Source organism: Aquila chrysaetos, chromosome 21 (genome assembly GCF_900496995.4).
Source record: "Aquila chrysaetos chrysaetos chromosome 21, bAquChr1.4, whole genome shotgun sequence".
Classification (NCBI taxonomy): Eukaryota; Metazoa; Chordata; class Aves; order Accipitriformes; family Accipitridae; genus Aquila; species Aquila chrysaetos.
Window position 1 is genome coordinate 7,734,196 of NC_044024.1, and position 18,942 is coordinate 7,753,137.

The window sequence follows — 18,942 nt, forward strand, 5'->3', positions numbered from 1 at the left end:
GGAACCAGGGTTTGCTGCAAAAGGAGGGTGAGGGAAGCGCACTCAGGTATGCACAAAACCTCATCTGCACCGATATCTGCCACCTACCTGGTGGGGATTTTTCTGGTATTTGGGGCATGTCAGGTTGAGGTATGGGAAAGATGCCTGGTTAAGTGAAACTGGAGCAGAGCTATAAAAGGGATTTTTTTTCAGGGCTCTGTCTCTGAAGCGCAAATTTTCGGTCATATGTTAAAGAACATGTGTTTTCTAAATACACTAGGGGACTGAGGCTGTAAAGATTGTGGAATGAATCCACTTTGAAGTATCACTCGGTAATTGCACAGTGTCCATGGTGACAGGAGCAGCGGATGCAAAACCCCGCACAAGGGTCAGGTTTGGTACTGGGCACTGCAGGAACAGTTTTGAGTTGTGTTTCACAAAAGCTGTGATTTTTACCAGAGATGTGTGTGTGCTTGCGCATCTGCTTTCAATATGAAAAGCCAGGCAGGTTACCAAAACGGCATGAAGGTGGGTATTTATAATGTCATGACTACAGCACAGTAATGAAACCTTTCCTCCCGGGATGCGCAAGGAGGGGAACGCAAATGTAAGGAGTGGAGGAAGCTTTTTAATGAATTTGTTTATGAAGATGGATTAAGGCAGCCTGCCGTGCAGCCCGCCGTGACTCGGAGCTCTGAGTAGCTCCTATAAATAGAGCCTGGAAGGCAGCGAGCGGATCCTTCGTGGGCTTTCCAGTTAATTGTGAGAGATGAACCTTCACAGCAGCAGCTGCTAAAAATAGCTTGGAGTCTGCCAGCCCTCTGCCTGATCCCTGGGCACTGGAGCTGGCATCTAATTACCTTCAGGAGCGGACGAGCGGGTGGTCCCTGGGAGCCCCTTTGCTTCAGGGGCACCTGCAGCCTCCCTCCCACCCCAGCCAGGGCGGCAGCAAGTCCAAAAAAACCAAAGATGCTCTGCTTTTGGTGCACGCCTTACTGAATATCCATTCAGTATATCCATTCAGACATCCAGCAGCTCCTTCCTGCTACGGTTTCTCTTAAGCTTATTGACCTCAGTCTTGCGCTGAGAGATGCTTCGGCCGCTTTGTGGGAGCAGGGCGAGGGCTTGGGTGAGCTGCTGGCGCTGAAAAACCTTTGCATGGTGGTATTTTAAGTAACGGGGTATAAAACTTGGGGACGGGCGGTGTTGCTGGGGGCTCGTGGTGACGCTGCCTGTGCCTCTCTGCCCAGACTCACTACGCGGTGCGGGATACCACCGTGCTCTGTACGGACGAAGCCATCGATGCCCTCACCGCCACCATCGAGTGCGAACAGCCGCAGCCCGACCTCTACAAGTGAGTCTGCTCCTCCTGCTCCTCCAGCCCTGCAGCTGCCTGCCGTCATCTCTGCAGACACCCGAGCACCGTCGGTTACGGGATCCAATAAGTTGCGGTTCAGCAAAGCAAAGGGCCTTTTCTTTTCAACAGAGACCGAAAGGTTTCTCGAGGCAGTGATAAGCTGCCAGGCTTCTTCCATACGAGGATGGCAAAGTCAACACCACGCTTCTTCAGGGCTCGGTTCCTTTGCAGCAAAACCTCCCTGGTGCAACGCTTGTCATGGTGTAACGAGCTATTTTTTGTCAGCTCAGTTGTAGTAATGGTCCATGTGCCTATTCGTAGGCCATTCTACCTCCCAAGTAAAATACATTGGGCTGAATGACTTCCAGGAGTAAGAGGTCTTTGTGCTTAAATCCCTTGAAGGAGGTTTGCTGGGGTGCGTTGCACCCTGTAATGGGGATGCGCTGGGGTGCGTAGGCATGGTCAGGTACTGCTGCTCCACAGGTGGGTGGTAGCTGGGGGGCACCCCCGGCCACGGGGGGTGCGAGGCTTCTCCCTGTCCCGAGCGCAGGACCCCTCTGAAGCGTTGAACTCCCAAATGCGCTCATTCATGTGTTTGCTTCTATCTCCTGTCAAGGACTTTTTTTAGTATGTCTGTAGTAGCTCTTTATAACATTAATGCGTTTGTAATACAAGTTTCTCATATTTTTATTGCAGATTTGTTGGAAGAATTATCATCTACAGAAGCAATCAAGAGCCTGTAGCCAGGTTGGTCTTGCAGCTGTCTCGCTCGCCCTCCTCAAAGAGGTTGGGCACCTGCATCAGATTTCAAGGATCTGAACTTGTGCTGCCATCGTTAGGGAATGGTTGTTTTTCTTTAACCGTTCCAAATATTTCATTCTTAAGGGGAGGCCTGTAGTTAACCTCTCCGCTTACGCTCTTCTGCCATCCTGTGATTTGTTTGAGCCCCTCTTGGGGAAGCAATGCCGGACCACTTGATAACATCCTTCCCTGATGATGGAGAACAAATTTACCAGGCAATTGCAAAATATTAGTTTTTGAGGGAAAGCAGAAACTTAAGCATCAGTCAGAGTGTTTTGGGGAAAAAAATAAGCAAATAATGTTTATAAGTCATCAAAAGCAGACGGCTGTCACCAGAGTGGTGCTGGCAGTGTTTCATGCTGTGGTGGATCTACCTGGACTCTAGAAGCAACAGAGGGTCATGAGTGGTGGTTTCAAAGAGAAATAAACACACGAATGGGAGCAAAATAAGCCATTGGCTTTGATGGTGCTATTGATTGACTGTGCTGGGATGAACAGGTTTTCAGTGCTTTTAAAATCAGGGTTTTATGTAAGTACTGGAACATATTAGAGCTGAACATTTTGCACTTATTCCTCAAAAGCTTTACCTATAATCCCCCATTAAATTTGGAACTTTGAGCACTGAGAATAGTCTGTGTAAGATGAAATGGAAATATAAGTATATAAAGAGAAAAAATCAAGCAATGCCCAATTTAACATACAAATCAAGTAATCGGATCTAAAGAACATCTGCTTAGCTTTATAATCTATCTCTGGCTCTAAATTATAAAGCAGTTTGAATGTTCGAGTGATGTAATGTTACAACTTCTTTTATGTTTAGGTCTTTGGGTCCTGAAAACCTGTTGCTGAAAGGTGCTACCCTCAAAAACACCAAGAAGATTTATGGTGAACAGTTTTTATCATTATTGTTGTTATATTTTTTATTTATTTGAATAGTTCTGATAAACAGTTACAAATGTGGATGTTCATGACTAAATCTGGAGAGGGAAAATACTTCTCTACAGCTTGTCTGCCTGAGCTCTGCAGTTACATTCGGTATGCAAGCTGATGGCAAAGTTGACAGGGTGAAATTAGGAGATACTGGTTATATCTGCAGTGCTGCCAAGCTTTTCTTTTTGCCTGAGATACGAAGAGTGGGGAGTTGTTCCCAAATCCTTTGCTGGAAATGTGTGCTAGGATCACAGTCCCAGACACTAGTGATTGAGGGTGATGACTGTTAGGAAGATTGATGTTTTTTCTGACTGTATGTGATCCATAGGCTCCTGCTCAGTGCTCTGGGATATATGCAATTACATTACTTAGCAGCCTCGGAGGTTTCTGTAGTCCAACAGTCCTTGGGTAATGCCTCTTTCTTCAACTGGGATTCAAGTTTCATGTAAACACTGATGCCCCTTATGGCTAAGTGCAAACTGGGTCCCTCCGGGGCTGCAAGTCCCTTATGAGCCCTGCTTTAATACCCTGTAGGAGTTGCAGTCTATACTGGAATGGAAACGAAAATGGCTTTGAACTACCAAGGGAAATCTCAGAAACGGTCTGCTGTAGAAAAGTGAGTATTTATAGTCAGCAAAAAATCGGTAAAAGCTGTTGTGTTTGGTTTTTTTTTTTTAATGGATGACTTGTACAGAAATAATCCCCTAATCTGCTGCCTTTTGTTTCAGATGCTCTCTGATTGCATAGAAAATCTGTATATTTGATAAGCATATCTTTCAAGAAGCTGCATCATTTAGTAGCTTTTTTATTTAAAAACAAAATTAAGAAATTTTAAAATATATGAACTGACCCTGAATATCAGCACTGTCAAAAGCACTTGTTCTGTAATTCCCTTAAAAGTAAGGAAGTCTTGTTCCTGCTTATTTGCATGATTTTCTATATAAAAATAGATGCAAGAATTTAAAAAAGAAACTTATTTTTCAGATCTATCAACGCTTTCTTGATAGTGTATTTGTGCATACTATTGAGCAAGGCTACGGTGTGCACGACTCTGAAATATGTGTGGCAGAGTAATCCATTTAATGATGAGCCTTGGTACAATGAAAAGACTAAAAAAGAGAGAGAGACGTTCAAGGTAAGTGGATTTGTATTTCAGCACCTCCTCCAGCTTTATTTATTCTGACAGTTTTATTTAATCTGATAATGTCTTCTGCCAGCCCTGTGAGTCCTGTTTGCTGGCTGGAAGTGCTGTCGTTTCCTTTGGGCTCTCCTGATGTTTGCGTTTCTTTCCTGCCTCTCGTGCTTGTGCATGGCGATGCTTGCGTGGAGCAGGTCAAAGCATAAATAATTATTATATAATCCATAAATGCAGCAGCTGATTTAACTTGGATCCTTATCTGAACTTGATCTACCTCTCAGCTTTTAGTAGGCAAACTTAAGTTGCTCCTTGTTTCTAGTTAGTTGAGTTCAGAATGAGACCGTAGCAGTATATTCTTAAGAGGAAAAGTGATCGTTTTGGTCACTGTGAAGCAGTGAGATGTACTCTTGTATTATACCCTTGTAGCTCTGCAGAAGACAGTGAGTTTTTCTGCATCATAGGAAAATGGAATTTGGCCCTGTATCTTAGCTGTATTAATTTTCATGTTTTTTTTCTCTTTAACTTTAGAAGAAAAGCTGTCTAAAACTCCAGAGGTGTTGCTGTAAGCTGCCCCTGAGTTTTGCCTGATAGGCACAGACTGCATCATCTTCTCCTCTTTCCATTGCAGGTTTTGCGGATGTTCACAGACTTCTTGTCATTTATGGTCCTCTTCAACTTTATTATCCCGGTCTCCATGTACGTTACAGTAGAGATGCAGAAGTTCTTGGGTTCCTTTTTCATCTCTTGGGACAAGGAGATGTACGATGAAGAAATAAAAGAAGGAGCGTTGGTGAACACCTCAGACCTGAACGAAGAGCTCGGGCAGGTCAGAACATGCTCTGTTTGCATCTGCTTGGATGAAAATATGGATGAAAACATCCTCCCTGATAGGAACCCTTGTTGTGGCAGTCCCTCGCCATCCCCTCAGGGCAGAGCTTCAGCCGGTTTGGTGGCACTTTCCATTTAATGTGATTCTACTCTCTCTGCGAAACGGATAAGGTTATAAATAGTGCATGAAAGAGCAGGAATTGGGTCATGTCAATTGTTTCCATATTGGGGAATATCAGGCGCAGTGCTCTGCGTGTCAGGGTGGTTTGCTTTCACCGCTTCAATGAAAAATTAAAAATCTTCTGTCTCTTCAAGGATTAACGAAAATGTCTGCCCCGTCATCGCTCTGGGCATGCAATGCACATGCAGCCACGCTGCTGCTGGCTTTGCTGGGGCAATTGGAGAGCTCAGGCTTCCCTTTCTTATCTGCTCCAGGAGAGACTGAGTGGAGGGTGTGTGTAGTGCCTCCTGCTTTTTGTTTTGTGTTAAAAAAAAAAAAAAAAAAATATTTGGAGTAGCAATTACCTAATTAAAATACAGCACCAAGATGAAAATCCCCCAAAGGAGGCAGCAGGCCTGCAGCAGCAGCTATATAAGTGCTAGAAGCTATAGCAAAGGACCCAATAAAGATGATGAGGGGAAAACAAAGAGCTTGGAAACAGGTTTTAAGTCTTCAGGAGCTGCCTCCTGCCATCTGTGCAACAGGCTGAAAAACAAAGGAGCTGCTCTGAGGAGCAAAGCAGTAGAACTACACAGTGATGTAACTCCCCTGCGTCTTTTTGCGGGGCCAGGTTAGGATAGCAGCAAAGTACTCTTCAGCATTGGCACAGATGCACTAAAATGCCCCAGCCTCTTTGTTTCTGGGGGGCTCCTTCCCAGGCGCGTGGGGCTAGGGGTGCAGCGAGGCAGCCTGCCTGCTTGCTTCTAGGTGGAATACGTCTTCACGGACAAAACCGGGACCCTGACGGAGAACAGCATGGAGTTCATTGAGTGCTGCATAGATGGGCACAAGTACAAAGACTGCATTTCAGAGGTGGATGGCTTCTCTCAGACCGACGGACCCCTAAAATATTACGGCAAAGCAGAAAAGGTAAGAAATCTGTGTTGATGACTGTTAGGGTTTTGTGGTCAGCTCCTGGCTGGGTAAATACAGCAGAAGCTGGGAGAGGGTGTTGGGTTTTTTGTTTTAAAATATGCATACGCAAAAATCACAGCCAAGTGCTGCGAGGTGGGCTTGGTGTGTGGCATCAAGCTGGTAACGAGCCCTCCCTCACTCCTGCCTAGAGCCGTGAGGAGCTGTTCCTGCGAGCCCTCTGCCTGTGCCACACCGTTCAGATCAAGGAAGCAGACCAGGTGGATGGGCTGATAGGACATCCAGAACGCAAATACACATATATCTCCTCTTCCCCAGACGAAATTGCTTTGGTGAAAGGCGCAGAAAAGTAAGACTACGAAGATGCTGGGTTTTTAATTCCCTCTCTCTGGTGGGAGGGAGGTGAGGGTTATCTGAAGGCGATAGACCCCTTTCCCTGGTCACGACTGCAGCTCTCTCTGAGAAGCACGTTGTGATACCCACAGCCTTGTGAAGCCATGCGAGCCTGTGGGTTTAAATGAGCCCGTGTAAAAGGGATGCTCTGCAAAGGGTCTTCCCTGAGCAGCTTCTCAGGAGGCTGTGGTTTGCAGTCACTGCTGAGACAGCCCTGAGGTGCGGCAGAGGCTCCTTTCCTGGAGCCCCCAGGGCCATGTGCTTTAATCCCCAAGAAGACAACCAGTTACCGTGTGCATACTGCAGCCAAATTGCTTCCGTGGCATGCAGTGGCAAAATAACAGGGTGGGTTACTTTTATCAAACCCACATTTGAATCCTGCCGAAGATGCTCAAGGCCAGGTTGGATGGGGCTTTGAGTAACCTGGTCTAGTGGAAGGTGTCCCTGCCCATGGCAGGGGGGTTGGAACTGGATGATCTTTAAGATCCCCTCCAACCCAAACCATTCTATGATTCTATGCTATTTATGCTACTGCCAGCCCCTGGGTTTTAGACAGAGGCTGTTGCAGCTGTATATACTTGGTCATGGCTTGTAAATCTGCCGGAGACCCAGGGGACTGTGTCCAGAGGCTCTTGGCGTCCGTGCGCCGCAGTGCCCAGCTCTCCAGGTCACGGGAGCAGTGCCAGAACATCACAGCAGGCTCGGCAGGGAGCAAGCAAACATCCAGCCAAGCTTTTTAGCTCGGGCTTGCTAACTTCTTTGTTCTCCTCTGCAGTACAGAAGGTGAAACGAGAACGTTGTTAATGTATAATATGTGCCAATGGGTGTTTTCAATGTTGTTCTGTCCTTTTGTTTATTGACAGGTATGGTTTCACTTTTCTAGGACTTGAAAACGATTTCATGAAAATACGAAACCAAAAGAATGAAACTGAAATGTAAGTGCTGCAGGGGCCACTGAGGAACAGGGCTGCTAGTGCTGTGCCGGCTCCCGCCAGGCTTGATTGAGTTTGGTCAACATGGCCAGCCTGCCAAGATCAAAGCTGTTCCATGAATTCTGTCAGACTGTGCCGACCTGCCTGAAAACTGCCTTTTTTACAAAGCACAGCACAGCAAGGTGCAGGCTGAAAGGCTTGCTTGCAAAAATCTGCTGGCAGTTTTAGTGACATCTAAATTCAAGTCCCTTAAGTGCTTGCAGTCTCTTGCACGTATCCTTCATCCGTGCCCGGCTGTGCAGATGGCTCCTGGGATTCACGGGGTGGTTGCTGACCTTACAGACAGTGGCTGGGCCTCACAGCGGGATACTGTAAGCCTAAACTGCGTGATATGGCTCCCTTCCCTGTAACGTTTTTCCCCTCCTGAGCTGAAAATAATTACCCTGTGCTCACAGCTTGGGGGACATCTGAGAATCACTGACCTAATCCCAGCACTCCCCGAGAACTTGCCTTTGCAAGCAAGTTTCACTTCTTACTCCCCTTATGGTGAAACTTCTTATTTAAATGCCAGAGCCGATGTAGCTGCCTGCGGCATGTGGTGCCCCGCTGCTGGCTGAGCCGCTGCCCAGCCTGGGGGGTCGGTGCGCTGGTGGGCACCCACACCCTCAGCCCCATGCTCAAAGCAGCACTGCGGTTGTGTTGGTTTTTGGGGTTTGTTTTTTTTTAACTTGGTTTTCTTGTTGCAGTAGCTGCAAAAAGTACATTGCCCAGTGGGTGCTGCCACTTGTAGGGTGTATTGATTTCTGCAGCTTGTTGTTAGTGATTTTCTGTCTTAAGTAGTTATTTTTCTTTTACTGAGTTTAAGCTCCTTTTTCTTTTTTTGTTTAAGGTACCAACTTCTCCATGTGTTGAACTTTGATCCTGTCCGTCGCCGTATGAGTGTCATTGTGAGAACCACCACGGGTACAGTTAAAATGCATTTCTGGACTCCCATACATGTGTGCATGTGTGCACAACTATAAAACACATCCTCTTTATTCCTGTATTCCTGTAACCTAGAGAGGCTAAGCTGTTAGGTTTTCTAAGCTGGTCTAATTAAATTCTGTACTGGGCCTGGTTGGGATAGAGTTAATTCTCTCCACAGCAGCTGTTGGGGAGCAGCAGCAGATAAGGGGAGAGGACAGAGATGGGGACAGTGACCCACGGAGAGCTCCCTGCTTGCCTTGTTTGAGCCTGGAGGTACAAGTAAGGGGGGGAGATGTGAGACCTTCCCCTGAGCAGGATGGGTTTTCACGGGGATAGCAGACAAAAACTCAGAGGTCACCATCCTTCTCAAATGTCAGTCCCCTGAGGTATGGGATGCTGTTTTTTACCTTCCCTGGAAAGGTTGCCAAGGCTTCTAAATAAAAAATAAACTGCTTTGTCCAGGCTGTTGCAGAAAGCTTGGGCAGAGGCAGGTAGAGACACCCAATGTCCCAGCCTGAGGTCAAACAAGGTTTTGCACAGGTTAGTCTAAGGCCACTTTTGGTAGGCAGCTGGGCTTCTAGCAGTTCCTTCTTTAGTCCTGCCAGATTTCCTCCCTCTGCATCATTTGCCGGCTATTGAAGCTGTTAAGTCTTTCTACAGGTTGTGAATGCTATAAAGTATTTGTAATTTGCTTTTAGGAAAGTTGCTTCTCTTCTGTAAAGGAGCAGACTCCTCTATTTTTCCAAGGGTGCAGCAAGAGGAAATCCAACAAACAAAAGTCCACGTGGACCGCAATGCTATGGTGAGCACGTGGATGGAATTTGGCTGGCTCCTGGGGTCAGGAAAGCCTTATTCCAAAAATAGGGATGTGACCTTGCTTTGGAGGGAAGTGTTGAAAATCTGAGTGTCACTTCACATTGTTTTGAAGCCAGGCTTCTTTCCTTTTCTGTTTCTTTGGCTTCCACCTTCATTTGAGTTTTGATACACTTATATGGTCTCCATCACAGTTGTGTCCAAGCATCTCCCGAGCAAGTTAAAAATAGAAATAACAATAGCAGGCTGTTTTCTCCAGTGGGAGAAGCGCCTGGTCCCAGTCGTGGGGACACCCGATCCCTGCTCTCCCTGCTGGATGCATGCTCTCGGCTCTGGTCCTTCTCTTAGTTTCTCTCTGCCATGTTACATGCACATAATAAGCATAACCACGGTTACTCTGATGGGAAGAAGTTACTGTATACCCACAGGGAAATTGGTCTTTTGACTCAAGCCAAAAAATTGTCCTTGCCATCAGGGTCAGTACTGACAAAGCACTGATGGTGGAGAAAAGCACTAACCCTAAAGTAAGGAGCTCTAGAAAATCTGGTTTTAGGGTGCTTGTCCACTTTATTTTCTTTTCCTCCCCCTACCAGGATGGCTACCGAACGCTCTGTGTGGCATTCAAAGAACTAACTCAAAAGGAGTACGACAAAATTGACAGACAAGTTAATGAAGCTAAGATGGCTTTGCAGGACAGGGAGGAGAAGATGGCGAAGGTTTTTGAAGACACAGAAGCAGACATGCACCTGATTGGAGCTACTGCTGTAGAAGACAGGTAAAGAGGTGACCACCACCACCGACGCTGCGGTTTCTCCCCGACGTTGGATCGTGGCCCTGACTTGCCGTGGTGGAACTAGGCAGCCAGGCAGATGCTGGAAGTGTCCAGGGCAATTAATTACTCGGTGGCACAACCTATTACACAGTGCCCTAGTTGCTAAAATTGGCCAGTGTAGTAGGAATTAGGATTTATTAATGAAACTGCAGAAGTACTCACGCTTCTAGAGAGTGAATTAAGCATGCAGTGTTAATTTGCACATCAAAACAAATTCAGTTTTCCGTGCAGTTATAGTAACCGCATGTGTAAATTAAACTCCTACTTTTGACTCGTAGGTCTCACAGTAAAAAGCGGTGATTTTTTTTTTTCTTTTTTTTCCTGCAAATAAAAATTTGGGATTGCAGACTTCTAATCCTTATTCCTGTGGTAGTGGTCTCCCCAGCATGGGGAAAATCAATTAACTTCTCTTGAGCTGCTATTGCCTACCTGCAAAATAAGGGTTACCTGGATTAAGTGTGGACCAACCAGAGGAGTGATGTTTTGCTTCTGCTTGCAGGCTGCAGGAGCAGTCGGCAGAGACGATCGAAGCTCTGCATGCAGCTGGCATGAAGGTTTGGGTGCTGACGGGAGACAAGATGGAAACTGCTAAATCCACCTGCTACGCCTGCAGACTCTTCCAGACCAGCACCGAGCTGCTGGAGCTGACGGCAAAAACGGTGGGCGAGAGCGAAAGAAAGGAGGATCGGCTCCATGAGCTGCTGATGGAGTACCATAAAAAGCTGATTCAGGATGTTCCCAAAAACCGGGGAGGCCTGAAGAGGTAAGGGAGCAAGACGACCCAGCCCGTGTGCATTTCGGATGCAGATGCAAAGTTTATAGAGAAATAGGACCACGTTGTGGCCCGGGGGACTCGCTGCTTGCAGGCACTGCAGCTGGCTCCTTTTTGCTCGTCATCTCTAGTATTAGTTGGTTTTGAACTTAATTATGCAGTTCCCTTAGTGAAGGGCACCTGTTAAATCCAAGCTTTTTAAGATTGCTGAGCCCCCCAAAAGGGATGGGAAGAAGATTAATACAAAAGCAATTTCTTTTCTACTAAGATGATACAAGCGGCTACATTGACGACTGATTTTTATTTCAAATCTGGTCCTCGTTGTGTTGCAGAAGCTGGACGTTGAGCCAAGAATATGGCCTGATTATAGATGGCTCGACACTGTCGCTGATACTCAACCCTTCTCAGGACTCCAGTTCTAGTAATTACAAAAACATCTTTCTACAAATCTGCCTGAAGTGTACTGCAGTCCTCTGCTGCCGGATGGCTCCTTTGCAGAAAGCACAGGTATTTACTCTACTTTTAACTGACTGAAGCACATCATTAGGTGATGTGATGCACTTTTAATCCATTGGCTGGGACTTGCCCTGGTCACTTTAATGTGCTGGGACTTGTCCAGGCTATGTGTAAGCCTTGTCTGAGCTTGAGTGTGGTAGAAACACAGCACTCTTTCAAATCTGAATGTGAAACCTTTGTTTAACATGTTTGCAGGAAGCCACAAACCCAAGCCAATTAGAAATAGACAAAACCCCCTGTTTGTTCTTTTTTCTTTTCCAAATTTGTCAAGTGGAGTCCGTGACTTCCTCAAGCCAGCTGATGGTCTCCAAGCCTGATAAGCAGCGTGTTTCTTCCCCTCTTCCATGGGAGGGTTTCCTGCCCCTGAAAGGTGTGAGAGGTCCCATCTTTGGGAGAGCAGGGTCTGGCAGAAGGAAAGGACAGGATGCTGCTGCCTGGGATTTGTTTTTAAACACTGTCCTTCAGCCCTGTGCAGCTGGATCTTGGCTTTTGCTCTGATTGGTGACTGCAAAGAAAATAACGAGGGCTTTTATTAATCTGAACTTTCCAGGTATTATTTTGCTGCTGTAAAAGCCAACTACTTGTTCTGGGGAGCTCACGCAAGTGGGGCAGTGGGGGGTCTCTGGAGGATTTTTAACTGAATCTTTGGTTTCTGCTGCTATCCTTTTTTAAAATCTTTTAGATTGTGCGAATGGTGAAGAACACAAAAGGAAGCCCGATAACACTCTCCATAGGGGATGGCGCAAATGATGTTAGTATGATTTTAGAAGCACATGTTGGAATAGGTAAGACCTTTGGAAACACCCGTCGGACACCTAAGACCTGTCTGTTGTTGCTGGGGCTCACTGTTGAGGCGCAGTCAGTATTTCTGATTGCACATAGCTAAACTGATCCCACTAAAAAAAACGTGGAAAGTCTGATGTTGCTTTCTTTGGAGCCAGGATTTGACTCCAGATAAATGCTTGGGATCGTCATATACTGCTCAGATTTGATAGTACCAAACTATAAACTGGTATGATTGTGATAAACTGCAGATTGTGTTCAAAAACTCCATAGCCAAATTCAAGGTGGCAAAGGTTGCTTGCTGGTCAGAAAAAAAGGCATAAGTAGTAAACTGATGGGTGATTACTGGCAGTTGTTGCAAAGGCAGTGCAATGAAAATATCAGACTTTAATAGGACTAACTGGTCACCGCTGCTAGTAACTCAATGCTGGGGACCCACACATGTTTCCTGGGGGCTGATGCTCAGTTATGCTGTGTCTGCCCTGTCTGTATGACTGACATCAGGCTGGAAACTATCCTCCTTTCTGCAGATTGGCATCAGAGATATGGGAATTACTGGAGATTTTTGTAATACCGCTAAAAAAGGGGCGATGGAAGAGAAAGGGCAGCCTCTTTATTTGGGGCTGTTGGAAATGCCACGGTGCCCTCTAATGAATGGGGTCCCAGTGCAGTTTGTTTGGATGTGGCTTTTGAGTGAACAAAACTGTCTTTCTTGAGCTCAGCTCTGCGGGGATGTCTCGGGAGGCTGAGCGTCTGCAGTGAAATAACTAGGCTGAGAGAGACACGGGCAAGCCCATGGGGAAACCAATTCCTTATCTTTTATCAGCTTTGCTTAGATACTCTTCACCACACTGTCTTACATAGGAACTCAGACAGCAACCTAAATATAGCTTAAAAACTCCAGAGGCAGGTCTGAGTGTTGTGGAGCCAAAACCACGCTGAGGCTTGTAGCATGTTAGTGTTTTGCTCTCCTGGGGCACTCGAGAGGGAAATGGGGAAATATGGCCTTTCGCATGCCTTGAGACACTGAGTGATGTGAACAAACCTGGTGGGTAGTATCGGTCCAGATTCCAGTCCCTTAGGGATTAACCCCTTGCCACGCTTCTGTCTCCAGGTATAAAAGGCAAAGAAGGACGGCAGGCTTCCAGAAACAGCGACTATGCTGTGCCAAAGTTTAAACATTTAAGAAAATTGCTACTAGCACATGGGCATTTATATTATGTGAGAATAGCACACCTTGTACAGTATTTCTTCTATAAGGTAAGGATGTGTGTGCAGCTTATTTCTTTGTTTATACTATGGATTTCTTTGACAATAGAAAAAAATAGTAAATGGGAAAAAAAATGTGTAGGACATTCTGTAGCTCTGTTTTCCTTCCCTAAAACAGGCTGTGTCTCTGCCATGTGCCTGTCAATTGAAATGTGCTTGTCAATTGAAAACAGTGCTTACAGGGGAATGTGAGCATGACTTTCTTCCAGTGTCTTCTGCACATACTAGCTGCTCATTGGATTAGTTTTGTGCTTGGTAGAAAACAGTGCCCTACCTTGTCTGATACTGTAATATTAGACACTAATGTCTGATAACAGGAAAAATTATTTGGATTTAGATTGAAAAGTCAAGTGCTTTCCCGCTAACATTTGTCTCTCGTTTTTCTAGAACCTTTGCTTCATTTTACCACAGTTTTTATACCAGTTCTTCTGTGGATTCTCACAGCAGGTAACTTCCAGTAACATGTCTATAAACCCAGGATAAAAAGCAATGAAGCACAATGAGGCTTCCTAGCAGAGACTTGGCTTTTGGCATCCTGTCCCTTCCTCACCTTGCTTGAGAGGACAGGAGGAACTCACCTTGTTGCTCAGCACTATGTCTGAAGCATAATATTTTTGAGACCCATAACTGAAAAGAAACAAACCTGCTTTCTTTCCTTTCCCATCCACCACCCATAAACACAGGTGGACACCTTCCTAAAGTAGTGAGAGAGGGGTTTAGCTGGTTTGTCAGCACCTGATTTTTCTTGAGAAGACGTTTTCAGGCTTCCCGATCTTTTCTCCTCTGCTACATTTCCCCGCATGAAAGGTGTCTTTCAAAAAGAAGAACAGTTTGTTCTTTTATGACAGCCTTTTAAAAAAAAAAGACACATGATGAGTGTCATCAGAGCCTTGTGTAGTCCCAGTGAGCGTCAGAGGGACAGCTCGTGTGGTGAGTGGGTTCGAGTGCTTGGAGACGAGAGCTTTCATTTTTGTGTCAACTCATGAGCTTTTGTGTCTATTTGGGCTCAAAAGTAACAGTGAGGAAGAGTAAATGATAGGAGATAATTCTCTGCTTGTCTCAGCAGAACCACTTGCTTTTTTTTTTTCTTAAAAAAAGAAGCTATAATTCCTCTAAAACAGTCTAGTCTTTAGAGAGTCACAGGAGACATCAAGTGACAAGCTACAGAAAAGCTGTGATAAGGGCTGTTTAATCACGTTTTTCTGGAGAATGAGCTGGAGATGAGACCAGCCAGTTACGAAACTTCCCAGCAGCGGGAGCGGGGTCCTGGCCACGTAGCCTGCTGGTGCCTTGGCCCCCTGGCATCGCATGGAACATGACCCCTATCAAATGAAACTGTCCTATGTGGCTATGACAAAGGGATGAATCTGTAGGGTATGTACGGAGGCAAGGGCTGGAAACTTTTAATCACTTTGTGGCGAGACTTTTAAAGTGGAATTTGTCTCATTGTACCCTTTCTTCCTCTTTTAAGCCACTGTACGATGCTGCTTATCTTACCATGTACAACATCTGCTTCACATCACTACCTATCTTGGCGTACAGCCTCCTGGAGCAGCATATCAACATCGACACGCTGACCTCAGATCCTCAGCTGTATATGTAAGTAGCACTGGACTTGGGTAAGCCTCTGCACAACTTGGTTAACCACAGTTTAATTTTGTTGGTGCAGGAGCATAAGCAGGTGTCCCTGCCCCATGTCAGTGATGGGGTTGCGAACTGCAGAAAAAGCTGTTTCTGTCCCTGCTGGCTCTGCTGCTGCTGCATTAGAGCTGAGCAATGTCCTATTTCTACTTATTTGTGCTCTCTGACAGTATCTAGTCTAGCAAATTGCACTGCTGTGTCTCTATAAAAAAATAAACCGTAGGCGGAATTCTTCATCCTTAAGAAAAATCAAGCTGTGAGTGTGGCCAGACCATTCATTCATGTTAGCTTTGAGCCAGGCAGCATGAGCCAAGCACATGATAGAGCGTGTAATGGATGGAGGGGAGATCTAGCTTTCAGGAGAAAAAAGATCCATTCATTTTCAGAAAGACGAATGTTCCTGAAGCCCAGCTCAGACAGGTAGTTTCTCAGCTGGTCTAAATGGATACCCTCCCCCAGGCTTCCCCTCCACAGGCCAAATCCCCATGTCAGAGACTATTACTGGGGAACTCCGCTCAAAGTTTTCTGCCACGTTGCCCACGGCAAGCCCAGCTTAAGAGGCGACTGCCTTTCTCTGCTGGTCGCTTTCTTTCCTTTTGGCTGCAACTGAAGGGGGCTCCAACCTCCTGCAGAAACCAAGATGCTTCCATCTTCCTCCCACCCCTGCCCTGCAGCCCTTCAGCAAGGACTAAGAGGCTTTTTTTGAGGAAGCCCCTCTTTGTGCATCACTGTTACCAATTCCCTTGCCTGGCAGTAAGCTCAGTGCCGAGTTCACCTCTGTGGAGAGAGACCAGGTCGGGGCTGCTTTGGCCAGGGCTCTGTGCAAGCCCTGTTGCCGTTGTACGATGCTCCTCAGCTGTGCAGGAGCTGTGTGTGGCAAAACTGTGCTCGAGCCAAGAGCGATGCCTTTGCAGGGACAGAAAGGGAATTAGCAGGTATCTAAAGGTACTGTGTGAAAGTTGCTTTAGGTATAGAAAAATCAGCAAATGCAGCAAGACCTGTAAGGCTAGGAAGGAGCTTGAGTGCTTTTGAAGTAAGTACTCGGGTCCGTGATTGATTAGACTTCTGTGTTCCTCCACTCGTATGGCAAAATGCCACCACATGTATTTTTAAATAAATTGGTAATTGAATATTGTGTGGCATAGACCAATAGCAGCAGGCTTCTGTGCATTCGCCTAGTGGGTTCTCTATCTCTGGGGTCTGTCCATTGAGGGAAAACAGATATAATTGTGCAGGCAGATAGCTTTAGTTTGAATATTCATGACTGTGCATGTGTTGCTGAATGCAGAATGACTGCTGTGCCTCTGCTGTATGAAGTGCTGAGTTGCTGCAGTGCAGATCTCTAGTCTGAGGCGCTGTAAAAAGCCTGTTTACGATGAGCACTGCAGGACATAAATGGGAATGCAAAACAGAGCTCGCAGCGAGGAAGTTGGTTGTGTTTTCTCTCCTTGCGATAAAACTCACTTAGTCTGGTTTATCCACGCTTCTTACTCGTACCCAGATTGCAGTATGTTAGAGTATTGTCACTGCAACATCGTGCATAGGATTCAGTAGGGATTTGTTTTGGAAACTGCAATTATTAGGAGCCCAGCAGCACACTGGTTTGCAAGGCGCATCTTGCTGAAAATGATGTATTGCTTTAATAGTTAGGAAGAAAAATGAGAAAAGAATGGGGATTTTTGGTTTTGCCATAAACATGCTTTTTTCTCCCATCAATCTTCAAAGTTTAAAGAAAGTAATTTGAAAAGGTAATGATGCAGGAAACTTTTTTTAACTCCCTCCTGCTCTGACGGCCACTCTCCGGGCTTTGCGTGCGGTCTGTGCAGAGCTCTGCCCGTAGCGCATCAGTTTGCTGCTGCTGCCTCCGTGCCAGATCTCATCCTATATTCAGCCAAGAGCCTCCTGCTACAACCCCCATGTTAAAAACGCCCACCATGCAATTCAGGAGGTTATTTTCAGCCTGTGCAGAAAACCACCGCTTCCAGGAACGGGACTTGCAGAGCTTTTCTCAAAGAGGGAGTTTGTGCATTCAACAAAAAGAGGGAAACACACCACGGATTCGCAGCATCCCGTATGGCTGCTCTTTAGCATTGCCCTGGTTTTAAAATTCAGCAGTTAATGTCAGATAGTGCGGGCGGTGCAGGGGCTGTGGGAGAGGCTCAGGACAGTGTTACAGCTGTTTGCTTTAGGCTGGCTTGGATTATAATGCAAGTTACCTAGAGGAGAAGGACAAAACAAATTAATATGCTGAACCTCTTATGATTTATCATGACCAGCAGCTGCATATGGCAAATGTTGTTTATGTCCTGTATGCTGGCAGATATTTATGTGTTTTACCTCCTTGTCTCCTACAGCAAGGGCTTGCTCCAAAGCCCGCTGATCACCTGGCTGCGAGAGGTTTTGCAGCGCATCCTAAATGTGACGGTGATGTTCTTGTTACTCCGTCTCTTGGCAGGAAGGTTTCAGATAATGCAATGCTGCAGTGGAGACCGTTCCTGTACTGGACCTTTCTGGGCGCCTTTGAAGGACTCGTGTTTTTCTTTGGGGTTTATTTTCTTTTTCAAAATTCATCATTGGAAGATAACGGAAAGGTAACACCACCAAAAAAAGAAAGAGAAAGATGAGCGTTTCTTTTGTGCACTGCCTCTTTTATGCGCCTGGCAGGGAATATCTACACGCTTAATCTGTGCGGTGTGTCTCGAGTCTTGTCCGATGGCATAGCCTTGCTTATGGTGTGATTCTGCAGCAAATGCTTGAAATAAAACGTTATCCAAATTGCCATGGAAACAGGGCAGAGCTGGTTATACTCAGTAGGTAGAATAACTAGTCTTACACACAGCTTTATTCGAACCTGGTGAGCTTTGCGCAGCGCTCTTCCACCCTTCTGCGTGGTCCCAAGCATTGGCCCAAGGCAGAAGCAGTGTCCGTCCTTCCCACCAGCATGCTGCGTGAAATTTAGCACGTGTTTGGCTGGTTACAAGCAACTGAATTAGCCCACCTTGATAAGATGCCGCTTGTTAGCGCAGACATGGTACAGGGCTGCTTGTGGGCTGCACCTGCTCCGGGGCGTGATTTCAGCCTCCCTCCTCCCTTTGCAAAGGGGGAAGGCTGGTGCTGGGGTTTCGCTACCGTTTCAAAGCCAGCATAAGTTAGCACCGCTGTCAGAACGAGCAGGCTGTTCTTCTTCTCCCTGCTGTCTGCTTGCTTGTGCTTCTTGTGTCGGGGCAAGCGCTTACATCGCCACGTGAGCGAGGTGTGGGAGCTCTCTGGGTTAACTTGCACAGAAAGGAGGGAAAAAGAAAAGATGGAATTTTTTTTTCTTTTTCCTTTTTTTTTTTTTTTTTTTTTTTTCCTTTTTGCTGGTTAACTGAGTACAGAGCAAAGCATTAGTGCAGTGTGCCTGCCATGCGTGGTGGCCTGGGCTGTCTCAGGACCCTTTCCCCAAGGCGCAAAACTTCTCTACACCATCATGTGACCCTTGAAAATAGCTTAACTTTTTTGAGTGGCTAACACTTGGAGAAAAGCTGAAATTTATGTGTATATATGCATACATTGCATCAATGCCAACGTTTATGGCCCCAGCTGTAAGTGGTCAAGCCCTGTATTGTAGATTCAGTGCTTTTCTGTATTTATAGCCATTCTGGCTGTATTTGAATAAAACATGAAGCACTGATATGTTCTGCAAATGCCTTGAGAGGTCAAGTCTATGTGGCACTAAAATAAGATCTGTGGTTATGTCCTGTTTTGTAAACACTTATGCCTGTAAGAACTGCTACCAGCAATTGTTCATAATATCCATGTATGTTTGATTGACTCCTTTTTCGCTCCTATTGACTTTAATTTTTTTGCATTTTTTGAAAACTTTTACATTTCACTTTCTGTTTTAATGTATGCATTCA

The 18,942-nt window shown here is 45.9% G+C and overlaps 1 protein-coding gene across 11 annotated transcripts in view; it reads left to right on the forward strand.

Moving 5' to 3' along the window:
- ATP11C (ATPase phospholipid transporting 11C) overlaps positions 1-18,942 on the forward strand; it is a 58,913-nt gene that overhangs the window by 28,484 nt on the left and 11,487 nt on the right. For all 11 annotated transcript variants that reach the window (XR_005931006.1, XR_003920845.2, XR_005931007.1 and 8 more), the window contains exons 7-25: positions 1,230-1,333; positions 2,033-2,083; positions 2,958-3,022; positions 3,602-3,683; positions 4,052-4,202; positions 4,834-5,031; positions 5,962-6,123; positions 6,318-6,475; positions 7,383-7,454; positions 8,341-8,414; positions 9,116-9,219; positions 9,824-10,005; positions 10,562-10,825; positions 11,167-11,341; positions 12,033-12,135; positions 13,248-13,393; positions 13,790-13,849; positions 14,874-15,001; positions 17,499-17,634. Coding sequence is in view for 8 of the 11 variants with exons in the window: in XM_029996669.2 (XP_029852529.1) it covers positions 1,230-1,333; positions 2,033-2,083; positions 2,958-3,022; positions 3,602-3,683; positions 4,052-4,202; positions 4,834-5,031; positions 5,962-6,123; positions 6,318-6,475; positions 7,383-7,454; positions 8,341-8,414; positions 9,116-9,219; positions 9,824-10,005; positions 10,562-10,825; positions 11,167-11,341; positions 12,033-12,135; positions 13,248-13,393; positions 13,790-13,849; positions 14,874-15,001; positions 17,499-17,634 (2,415 nt within the window). In the remaining 3 variants the exon portion in view is untranslated. The remainder of the gene's footprint in view (positions 1-1,229; positions 1,334-2,032; positions 2,084-2,957; positions 3,023-3,601; positions 3,684-4,051; positions 4,203-4,833; positions 5,032-5,961; positions 6,124-6,317; positions 6,476-7,382; positions 7,455-8,340; positions 8,415-9,115; positions 9,220-9,823; positions 10,006-10,561; positions 10,826-11,166; positions 11,342-12,032; positions 12,136-13,247; positions 13,394-13,789; positions 13,850-14,873; positions 15,002-17,498; positions 17,635-18,942) is intronic.